Here is a 12,129-nt window from a genome sequence, read left to right as displayed (position 1 = left end):
AAAGTAAATAGCAGAGAACAAAAGAAAACCACGGAAACAAAGAAAAACTCAACAATTTTTAAAACAATGTGTAGTATTTATTATATAAGTTTTCTTGATATGGAAATTTATTGTTTTATATTGAATCCTCTCCAGTGGTCTGCTGTGTTCATGGTTATGTTTTTTTGTTTTCTTTTCTCATTTTGTATTTAAGTTTAAGTATTTTTTTAAGTATTAAAAAAAAGACTAATAGATGGGAATTACGGAGGTCTGTTTCAGGTCAGTATAAATGAAGAGTTTCATAATCATCAAAATGATGCAGAAAGTGACCTTCTCGTCGCTGGAAGTGTGCGGTTTGGATCATAAGGTCCGAGATCTATTGAATGCAGGAAGAGAATGTATAAGCCATTTACCGAAACCTCTTGTTTTACCGATAAGGAAACGCAATCCTACAAAGGTTGGGACTTGCCTAAGACCACAAAGATAGACCAGACCAGAAATCCAGCATTCTTTCCACTAAAGCAGGCTGACCGCTTGACCTGAGGGGTTTTACAGCAGAGTCGTGGCTCCGGAGGACTACGCGATGCAAGGTACCTTCTCAGTTCGAAATCTATGTATGTTTTATGGACGTTTCCAATTCCAGACTTGTATTTTTCTGCCCTTCATTCAGCGACGCTCCCTTTTCTTGCCCAATTGAGGTTAGGAAATGCCCTACGATCCCTGACGGCACTCCACAACCCCCTCCCTCCCCGAAGAAGGCGGGTCCTGGTTGCCGAGGAGACAGCCCGAGTTGAGGAGAGGGACACCTCCGAGAGCCAATAGAAGCCGCAGCGGGGCGGGGCCGTACGGGGCCCGGTGCTGATGTTGAGAGGTTCGGAGGTTCGCTGCAGGACTACTTGGGGAGGGGCGCGGGGGCTCGGGGCCCCGGGGCGCCGGGGGTGGGTGCGGGCGACTCGGGTCCGTCTCTGCAGGCGTGGTGGGCTCCGGACTTCAGGCCTTGACCCCAGGCGGGGCCGGAGAGGGATACCGGGGCTCTGGGCCTGCGCAGGGGGAGAGGCTGGAGCAGCTTGGGATGGGGAGTGGGGACCGGGATGCGGAGAGGGATGCCCTGGATGCGGAGAGGGATGCCCTGGGATGCAGGCGCTGAGAGCGCACGGGCTCGGGGTGGGGGGCAGGCAGCGCACGAGACACGTAAGGTCCGGGTGGCGGAATATCAGTCCGGTCTGTCTGCACACAGCCCTGTCCCGGGAACTCAGAGCACCGAGCAGGGCCCCCTGACCTCAGAGCCCTCCGGAATTATTCTCTCAGGTTTTGGCCCTCGGGGGGCCCGAGACCCAGAAGGAGGTCTCTTCCCTGAGAGAAGCAGGTAGAAAAAGAAGCCGCATGTCCTGCTTCCTAGTCAAGCTCAACGGGCTGCAATAACTTGGGCTCTGGGGACTTGGAGGAAAATTTGAATCTTGGTTTCGCTCCCCTCCCCCTTCCCCAACGCCTTTTCTCTGTTCCAGGCGATTTGGTCATGCTGACCCAGCGAGCCTTGATAAGCATGAAGCTTTTACCTCTGGTGTTGCTGGCCTGGTGTGCGACCATCTCCCCAGCGCAGGCAGGCAAGGTGAGGAAGGTGGGCCGAGGAGAGTGTAACGTTTGGGTCTGCTGGTTTACTTAGTTACGGCCACAGCCTAACCCACGCAGCACCTCCCTGAAGTCCCGCTGTACTTGGGGATCCAAGGTCTACGCCAAGTCCTGGGGTCCAGCACTCTGATACGGACAGGGATCCTGGGGCTGGGGGGTGGGAAGGGTGGTCCTGAGTTGGAAATCTCAAACCCCTCTGGGAGGGGCCCCACCCTCCTGTTTATAGGAGAAACTCCCAGATAAGTAATCTCCTTCTCCGATTCAAACGGAGATCCTGGCCTGGGGCATGTGACCACCCTCTATTGGAAGATCCCTAGCTTCCGGCCAAGAAGAACCAACTCTGTGAGTCTCCAGACCTTTGCAAAAATCCCAACAGGATTTTGTCTGCTAAGAAAGTTCTCGTCTTAGCATAATAAACCCATTCTTGCCATAAACTGCTCCCCTTTATTCATTGGGATTTGGAAATTCTTTCGCAAAGCCTGCCACAGGCCAAGGGGGACCCCATTGCTGTCAGGAGATCTCTCAACCCCCACTTCTCACATCTTAACATCTTGGAGTCAGGAAACTTGAATTTCAGTGCAGGTTCCCACTGGCTTCTCTTATTCATGGTCTGTTTCCTCCGGTTGGGAAATAGGGAAAATTGCTCTCCCCATTCACAGAATTGTTGTGAGGAGAGTGCTTTATAAACTTTTAATATATTGATTCTCTGGTTCTTTTGTGTGGGTTGAGGGAAGGAAAAATTGAGCTACAACTCGTGAATATATGAACATCTCTGTGTTGCTCATCAGTTCAACAGATGTTTATCAAGGGTATACTGTCTACTGAGTAATATGCTGGGCCCTGGAGAAGCTTTAAAAATTCAATGAAATACAGTCCCTGCGTACTGAAGCTATTACAGAGGCAGCATACTAATAGAATGAATCCCTTTGATGTTAAAAAGCCTTTTTCTGATCCCCTTACTACAAAATTTCCTTCTCCTCAAACTACCTTATATTTAACTTTGTATTTATTTGTTGTTTATTCCTTTATATTCTGTACATACTTACATATGTCCTGGTTGTTATTTCCATTACAATGTAAATTCTCGCAAATAGGTATTGTTTCATTTGGGGCAGCTACATGGGTCAGTGGATACAATGTCTGGCCTGGAGTCAGGAAAATAGAGTTCAAGTTTAAAGTCAGACATTTACTAGCTGTTAGTTTCCAGGCAAGTCACTTAATCCCATTTGCTTCAGTTTCCACCTCTGTAAAATAAACTGGAGAAGGGAATGGGAAAACACTCCAGTGTCTCTGCCGAAGGAAACTCCCAATAGCATCTCAAATATTCTGAAAGGACTGAATATTTATTGTATTTTTATCATCCCCAGCACCTAGCACAATTCATGGCACAAAGTAGATACTTAATAAATATTTGTGGAGTGATTAGATTAGAGTATATACTTGAAATCAGAAAGACCTGGACTTGAATGCTGTTTCTGACTGCTATGTATTATTTAACCTATCTCACTTTCTTCATCAGCAAAATAAGTGAGATGGAGATTTGTAGTACTTATTCCCCCAGGATCCTCTGATGCTTGGATGAAATAATACATTTCAATTCCTTGCAAACTTTAAAGTGCTGTGTCAAAGTCTGGTGTTGTTATTGTAAGTTGGATCAAAGACAAGTATCTTTTCCATCGCTTTGTTTGCCCCCTTGTGAGGTCATGATATTTTCACTCCCAGATTCACAGACCTAGGCAGCCTTCCCCAGACCCACTTTGTACCATTTATTGTTGTTCAAGAGTTTCAGCTGTAACTAACTTTTCATGACAGGTGCTAGTATGATTTGCCATGTCCTCCTCCAGCTCATATAGATGAAGGAACTGAGGCAAACAGGATTAAGTGACTCACCCAGGATCACACAGCTGACAAATATTAAGGCTAAATTTGAATTCAAATTTTCCTGAGGCAAGACCTTTGCTCTGTCCATTGCATCACCTGGCTGCCTTACTTAGAACCCTAGAATCACATAATTTTAGAACCAAAAGGAACTTTAGAAATCATCTAGTTTCTTCTTTCACAAATGTGGAAACTGAGGCCCAAAGAAGTTAAGTAGTTATTTGCTCAGTGACACAACTACATAGTGGCAGACTCAAGATTAGGTTCTAACGATCTTGATCTATTCCAGTGCTCAAGGCCTGTAGCTTTTATCCAGTACAGGACAGTGAGGGTCCAGTGATTTTGCAGCCTTCCATTTGCGAGCTGAGCCTAGATCCAGGAAAGATGAATGTGGAAAATCAAATTTGATAATTATTAAAGAGAGGTGTCATTCTGTATCAGTGGAGAGAGAGAGCTTTAATAAGAGCTTGGGTTTTTTGCCTTTATTTCTCCAGTGTCTAGCACTGCTTGTTGGGCAGCTAGATGGTATGGATAAGGCAGAGTAAGAAAGAACTGAGTTCAGATCTAACCTTGAACTTTTATACTTTGTGGGACAGCAAGTTATTTAGTGCTATCTGCCTCAGTTTCCTCAATTGTAAAATGGAAATAATAGCACCTACTTGCCAAGGTAGTTGCAGAGCTCTGATGAGATCATTATAAAGCAATTAGCTCAGTTACTGAGACACAGGAAGCACTTAACTACAAAGCTTGATGGTTGCTATATAACCTTTGTTTTCTGTTCTCTTCCAGAGCTCTGAAGACATCCGGTGCAAATGTATCTGCCCACCATACCGTAACATCAGTGGACACATTTACAACCAGAATGTGTCACAGAAAGACTGGTAAGTCAGCCACTATTCCTCATGGTGCCTTCCTCAGGAGGTATCACTGGGCCAGAACTGCAGGTCTTCAGGTGGAGGCTCAATGGCCACTTGCCAGGGATGCTTAGAGGACATTGCTGTTTAGCTGTGACTGGGACTAGATGGTCCCTGAAGTCTGTTGTAATTCCTAGATTCTGTCATTTATACACCTGCCACACATGGGGTTAAAGACTGATTGTGGATGATTTAGAACCTGTTTTTTTCATAGATCCCTTGGGAAACATGGCTATTTCCTGGAGAGACTGAGGAAGTATGATATAGAGAGTCACTCTGCCAGTTGGAAATGGGGTCCCAGGTCCTCCAAATGAAAGGGTTTAGCAGTTTCATTATTTTTGAGTCATTTCATTTGTGTCCAGTTCTCCATGACCCTATTTTGGGTTTTCTTGGCAAAGATACCGGGGTAGTTTGCCATTTCCTTTTCCAGCTCATTTTTACAGATAAGGAAACTGAGGGAGACAGAGGTAAGTGGCTAGCCCAAGGCTAGTCAGCAAGTTCTGAGCTCAGGACTATTGCCTGTGGTGCCACCTTGTGGCTATTTGGTCAAGGGCAGGTTATTAAATTTAAGTTTTTTGATACTACATATATATACTGAGATTGGGAAAGGTGGGGAAGTACTCTCTGAAATAGAGGGAGAAAAAAGGGAAGAAAATAGACAATTCTTGGTGTTTTTTTTCAAAACATTTTCATTTCCATTATTCCTTTTGATTCTTAGAAGCCCACAAGCTGGCAAAACTGGTTTTGAAGTAGAAAAAACACCAGAAGTCCAAAGTCCTGAATTCACATCCTTTCTCTGTTACTTCATGAACTTTTTCTTGGTTACCTTTTCTGTAAGCATGCAGTAGGCCTCGGTGATCCTTAATACTCTTTTCAGTTTTTTATCCTATACCTCTGGAGGCAATAGTAACGTCATTTGCAAAGTACTTTAAGGTTTGCAAGGTATTTTACCCACACTATATCCTTTGATTTTCACTACTATGCAGGTGGGAATTATAGTCATTTTTATTCTTCATTTTACATCTGAGGAAACGGAGACTCAGCTAATCACACAAGTCTGCCTGACTCCAAGCCCAGCTGTACTTCCTCCTGGAATAGTGTCACAGAGCCTCAGAGTCACACCTTTCCCAAGGCTACCTGACAGGTTTAACAACAGTCCCAGGACTAGAATCCGGGTCTCCTCCACCTTTCCACCCCATCACAGTTCCTGCCCATTCCTAGCAGATTCCATCAAACCCTTAAGACTTAATGTCGGGGAAGAGGTCCCCCACTAGCTGTGGTGGCTGTACTTTTTACCAGCAGCCATGAATGACTGGATGAAGTATCTGGCTGGACTTTGGCCACACACCAGCACTGTCCAAAACCACCATCCCTTCCTTCACTGAGTGCTGGAGCAGATGTTAGCAGCCCTCCCTCTCTGCCTCCCCAGCGTTGCATGCACCAAGACTTGTGGTCTCCTTCTGGGGCCCCACGCAATCTCTGTTTTTCTTCCTTCTCTTCCCCTCAGTGGTCAGAATTGGGAATCTAGAAAAGGATGCTTTTTTGAAGTGTGATACTTAAAAGGGACCATGCAGTATAGTGGAGAATGTCGGTCGTCCATCTGGCTCTGGGAAAATCTTAATTCTAGTCTGAGTAACTCCCTCTGTAAAGTCACCTTAACTTAGCACCTTCCACAATTCAAAGGAATAGTTCTTAGCCTCAGTTTTCTCATCTATTAAATGGGAATAACAAAACTCTAACCATTTAACCGTAAGGTTATTCTATGAGGAAAGTGCTCGGTATAGTGGAAAGAAGGCTTGGCTCTCAGATTGTCAGAGCTTGGGTAAGTGGCTGAAGCTCTCTCTGGGCCTCATCTGTAAAGAGGGTCAGCCTTGGTGGTCCCTAAGGCCCTGTGCAGCATCCTGAGATCCAAAGTGCTCTCGTGCTCATCACTGATTGCAGCCCTTAATTGTCTGGATCTCACTCAGCAACTTGGATTGTGGCTAATCCTATTATAAGATTTGAGGTCACTGCCTCCCTTGGTCCTCAAGCTGAGGCCCAGGACAGGGAAACCCTGACCAGATGGCCTGAGTGCTCCAGTTCAAGGGAGCAAGTTTAGTTTCCTCTTTCCCTTCATCCTTCCCTGCTTCTCCTCTGCCAGTCAGAGCCCCCACCCTTGCCTGCTGGGATGTGCCAGTCAGCATTTTGGGGAGAACAATAGAGCGGCTCAGAGGCTTGCGGTTCTCCTTGAATTCTAATTACAAACCTAATTATATTACAGAACGAATGAGATGTCTCAGTTAAAAAAAAAAAAAAAAAACAACCTGCAATGGAAATGTTCTGTCCTCATGTGTTCATTGGGAGTAATTGCAACCGTCAAAGGGTTGGAGGCTCATGAGAGCGGGAAGGAGCAGGAAGGAACGAACCTCAGAGATCAGAAAATGCAGCCCTCTCATTTTACTGATCGCAGCCCTTGCTTGTCTGGGTCTCACTCATGATCTGAATCATGGGTTATCCTTTTGCAAGAGTTGAGATCACAGCCTCTCTGTGCCTGCAGGGGCTTTGACCTTTAAAGCAAGTTGAGAGGGTCTAAGTAACTTGCCCAGAGTCACACATCCCATAACTATGAAAAGCAGGCTTTGAAGTCAGTAGCCTGCCTCTAGAAGTTTCCTGCAGACGCAGACCACACTGTGTTTAATTTCTACATTTTCTCCAACTCTTCAGAATGTTTTGCACAAAGAAGGCCCTTGACAAATGGATGCTGAATTGAAAAACACCATAAAGACATTCATTCCTGTCCCTTCCTCAAGCCAACACAAGATCCAACCATAGAATCATACATTTTTAAGCTGAATGAGACTTTAGAGTTTATCAGATCAATCTTCTTCGTTCTAGGTAACTGAGATTCAATGACTTGCCTACAGTCCCAAAGCTAGTAACACAATTTGAACCCAGCTTTTTCAGTGCCCTCTATGGCAGGACTTCTTAAATGTTTTCCACTTGCCATCCCCTTGTGTCTGAGAATTTTTTTTTTCAACCCTGGTACATAGGAATATAAAATAAACCAAGTATTTATTGATAATAAATCATAATTTTGCATCCCCTTCATATATGTGGGATATGGTTTAAGAAGCTTTGACCTTTTTACTTGTCTTGACCCCAATATATCTCCAAAAAGTAAACAAAAACCAGAAATGGAGATGATATTTTTTCTAGTTTTCACCTGTGATCACTGCAACTTTCAAGGAGTTCATAGAATCACAGATCCAGATTGGAAAGGATATTAGGCTAAATAGCTCATATTTATAAAGGATATTCAGATTTACAGAACACTCCCCTCATGACATTCCTGTAAAATGTATAGTATGTATTGTCATATACATTTTACAAATTCTAATGCCACCAATTTTATACCTTTAAACTGTCCCCAAGAGGCTTCTGGTCTTACTGTTCCATGGAGAGGAACCCTGCTTTCTTAGAGATCTTGTAGGTGGGACACAGTTTTGCCAAGTTCACTCAGGCTGCCAAAGTTTTGAGCAGACTTGTGGTCACTAATATATACTGTGGCCTGCTATGTTTGAAGAGAGATCACATGGTGAACTGCCAAGACCACTTTTTTTGTGGTCTCACAAACTTCCAAGAAAGATCTTGCAGTCTGTGTTGATGAAATTTGTAATCTTTTAAAGGGCTGAAGTCTCATCTTTATTGTTTTCCTGACTTACTCATACAGATGTTATATTTATTCTTCCAGAGAAGGGAATGTTGGACTGAATAATCTCTATCATGCTTTCCAGTTCTATCTAATAATTATAATTGGTCCACAGTGACCTCATAGACCAAGATATGGAAGGGTTCACTCTACTCCTTCTACTGAAATTCAATGAATTAGCCAGAGCTGTATAGCTAGTAAGTATCTGAAGAACAGTTTGAATCTAGACCTTCCCAGATCCAAGTTCATCTGATGCTCTATCTACTATACCACCTGGTCCAATCCCTTCATTTTGTAGATGAGGAAACGGAGGCAAAGGACTAACTTGCCTATGGTCACAAAGTTAGTAAATGACAAATTATATTGGAAACCAAGTGTTCTTGACTACAAAGCTCTCATTCTATTCACTACACACTGCCTCTGAAAATATGGTTCATCTGCTGTATTTCTCTAACTTGAGATGCTCCACAAAGAGTATTCTGGTATCATTGATCCTCTCAGAAGGACCCAAGGAGGTAGAAAAAGACAAAAGACAAGGAAGTCAAAATGTGGCTCCCTAGCAATTCCACCTTCCCCACACATTCTCCCAAGTAGCAAAGTCTCTGATGAACTTTTAGTCTAGGACTTCAATCTTTCCACTGTACCATTCTCCCAATTCTTGTTGGAAGTCTATTGAGCAAGGGATGCCTCTAGAGTCCCCTCTGACCTTTCCAAGACCAGGAACAAGGAAAAGGAGAAGGCACAGCCCCAGGGAAACGAACTGGGACTTTGTTGTAGCTATTCAAAGCTATTCAGTCACTTCTACCATGTCTGACTCTTCACGACCATGGGTTTTCCTTGGCAAAGATACTGCAGTAGTTGGCCATTTTCTTCTCCAGATCATTTTACAGATAAGGAAACTGAGGCAAGCAAGGTGAAGTGATTTACCCAGAGCCACATAGCCAGTAAGTGTCTGTAACTGGATTTGAATTCAGATCTTCCTGACTCCAGGTTCAGGTACTTTAGCACTATGCAGTCTTTGAAGAAAAAGCAAATGAGTTGGTTTTTTTTAAAATTATAGCTTTTTATTGACAAAACATATGCATGGGTAATTTTTCAACACTGACCCTTGCAAAAATTTCTGTTCCAATTTTTCCTCTCCTTCCCTAGATGGCAGGTAGTCTCATAGAGGAAAATATGTTAAAGTATATGTTAAACATAATATATGTATACATATTTATACAATTGTCTTGCTACACAAGAAAAATCGGATTTAGAAGATAAAAATAACCTGGGAAGAAAAACAAAAATGTAAGCAAACGATAACAGAAAGAATGGAAATGCTATGTTGTGGTCCACAGTTATTTCGCAGTGTTCTTTCACTGGGGTTAGCTGGTTCTGTTCATTACTGGTCAATTGGAATTGAATTGGATCTTCTCATTGTTGAAGAGAAGCACTTCCATCAGAATTGATCCTCATATAGTATTGTTGAAGTGTATAATCTCCTGGTTCTGCTCATGTCACTCAGCATCAGTTTCTATAAGTCTCTCCAAGCCTCTCTGTATTCATCCTGCTGGTCATTTCTTACAGAACAATAACATTCATATACCACAGTTTATTCAACCATTCTCCAGTTGATGGGCAACCATTCCAATTTCCAGTTTCTGGCCACTACAAAGAAGGCTGCCACAAACATTTTGGCACATACAGGTCCCTTTCCCTTCTTTAATATCTCTATGGAATATAAGCCCAGTAGTAGCACTGTTGGATCAAAGGTTAGATAACTTTTTGAACATAGTTCCAAATTGCTCTCCAGAAAGATTGTATCCGTTCACAACTCCACCAACAAAGCATCGGTGTCCCAGTTTTCCCTCATCCCCTCCAACATTCATCATTATCTTTTCCTGTCATCTTAGCCTATCTGAGAGATGTGTAGTGGTATCTCAGAATTATCTTAATTTGTATTTCTCTGATCAATAATGATTTGGAACAAATAGTTTCAGTTTTATCACCTGAAAATTGTCTGTTCATATCCTTTGACCATTTATCATTTGGAGAATGGCTTGATTTCTTATAAATTTGAGTCAATTCTCTATGTATTTTGGAAATGATGCCTTTATTAGAATCTTTAAAGATATTTTCTCAGTTTGTTGCTTCCCTTCTAATCTTGTCTGCATTAGTTTTGTTTGTACAAAAACTTTTCAATTTGATATAATCAAAATTTTCTATTTTGTGATCAATAATGATCTCTAGTTCTTCTTTGGTCACAAATTCCTTCCTCCTCCACAGGTCTGAGAGGTAAATTATCCTATATGTTCTCCTAATTTATTTATAATCTCATTCTTTATGCTTTGATCATGAACCCATTTTGATCTTGTCTTGGTGTATGGTATTAAGTGTGGGTTAATGCCTAGTTTCTGCCAAACTAATTTCCAATTTTCCCAGCAGTTTTTGTCAAATAGTGAATTCTTATCCCCAAAGCTGGATTCTTTGGGTTTGTCAAACAGTAGACTGCCATAGTTACTGACTATTTTATTCTGTGAACCTAATCTATTCCACTGAACAACTAGCCTCTTCAGCCAGTACCAAATGGTTTTGGTGACCACTGCTTTATAATAAGTTTTAGATCAGGTACAGCTAGGCCACTTTCAGCAAATGAGTTTTTCTAAGGCGTCTTCCTTGGGGCAATGTATAAACTTAGCAATCACTTGTTTACCAGCTATCAGAATGAGACCTATGTGGCAGCCCCTTAAAACTTGAAAGAAGCCGAGTGGGAACCAAAAAAGTGTCATCTGAGTCATTTCACCCAGAGAAGGGGAGATATCCTCAGGAAAGAGTTAGAAACATTCATTAATGACAGGTCCATACTGGAGCAGTCGAGGAATCTAGGATTTTGAGAAAACTTTGAAAGCCTCTGAAACCAACATTGGGAACATGAGATATGCTTGTTCCCAGCCTGGGCCCATTCCAAGGCCCGCGAATTTGTTCTCTGGACCTGCAGTCAAAATCTTAATTTGCATCCTCATCCTCAACAAGTCTTTTGGCTTGTCAAAGTCTCAGAGTCCTCCACTGTGAAATAGGGTTAATCATACTACAGAAGGGCTGTGAGGAAAGTAATTATAAACCTTAACATTCTATGTAAATGTGAATTTTTCTCAGTTTGCCTAAACATCGAGGATTGAATCTGGGTTTTATCTAACCTTTTTATCTCCCCTACTTCCTAATGCTGTGATCACACTGTAAGCTATCAGGTATTCTAGTTTCAATGATCAAAAGGATCTTAGTGATTGCTAATCCAGAGACACAAACATGGTATTACCTGGCCACAATACTCCCAGGAAACAACCAAATTAAATGTAATTGGGAAATGTCGTTGGATTATTTTTCAGTTCTGTCTGACTCTTCATGACCCCATTTAGAGTTTTCTTGGGGAGATACTGGAGTATCTTGCCATTTCCCTCTCTAGCTCATTTTACAGATGAGGAAACTGAGATAAACAGGGTAAAGTTATTTGCTTGGAGTTACAAAGTCAGTAAGTACCTGAGGCCAGATTTGAACTAATGAAGTTGAATCTTTCTAACTCCAGGTTTAGTGCTTTATGTATCATAGTGCTATCTAGCAGCCCAAATTGGGAAATGATTAACAAAATAAATAAAAACACCACAGAACTTATGTAATGTGAATGTGTGGTTGTCTAAGTCAATAAGCCACCCACAGAGATCTTTATGTATTGTTTAGTGTCTCCAATTTTTATTTGAGTTTGATTCCTCCATATGGTCCAACCCCCTAATTTTACATATTAGAAATTAGCCAAGGAAGGAGGTTATAAAACTAAACCAAGATCATGTAAGTATAGTAAATAGCAGAGTCAGAATTTGAATACAGGTCCTCTGGCAACAAGTCTAGCATACCTTCCTCTACACCATGCAGCCTCAATTAATGTGTTTGTGGAATTGCTTATATCTTGATGTACTCTGAATGCAGATCAAAGCATACTAAATTCACTTAACTTTTTTCCTTTTGATATGTTTCAATAATATGACTAATTTGGAAATATGTTTT

General features: G+C 42.2%; 1 protein-coding gene across 3 annotated transcripts in view; it reads left to right on the top strand.

Moving 5' to 3' along the window:
* The first annotated feature begins 771 nt into the window (after positions 1 to 771).
* The window catches only part of TMEM9 (transmembrane protein 9), a 35,900-nt gene continuing 24,542 nt past the window's right edge, over positions 772 to 12,129 (top strand). Inside the window, exons 1-3 of one of the 3 annotated variants that reach the window (XM_031937117.1) lie at positions 772 to 850; positions 1,485 to 1,588; positions 4,276 to 4,367. In XM_031937117.1, coding sequence (XP_031792977.1) covers positions 841 to 850; positions 1,485 to 1,588; positions 4,276 to 4,367 — 206 coding nt within the window. In that variant the 5' untranslated portion in view covers positions 772 to 840. Of the gene's footprint in view, positions 859 to 1,053; positions 1,346 to 1,484; positions 1,589 to 4,275; positions 4,368 to 12,129 lie in introns of those variants that run through there. The other 2 variants (XM_031937118.1, XM_031937119.1) reach the window with 2 other exon arrangements.

The sequence above is a fragment of the Sarcophilus harrisii genome, chromosome 4 (genome assembly GCF_902635505.1).
Source record: "Sarcophilus harrisii chromosome 4, mSarHar1.11, whole genome shotgun sequence".
Lineage (NCBI taxonomy): Eukaryota > Metazoa > Chordata > Mammalia > Dasyuromorphia > Dasyuridae > Sarcophilus > Sarcophilus harrisii.
This window is presented reverse-complemented; position numbering and strand designations above follow the sequence as displayed.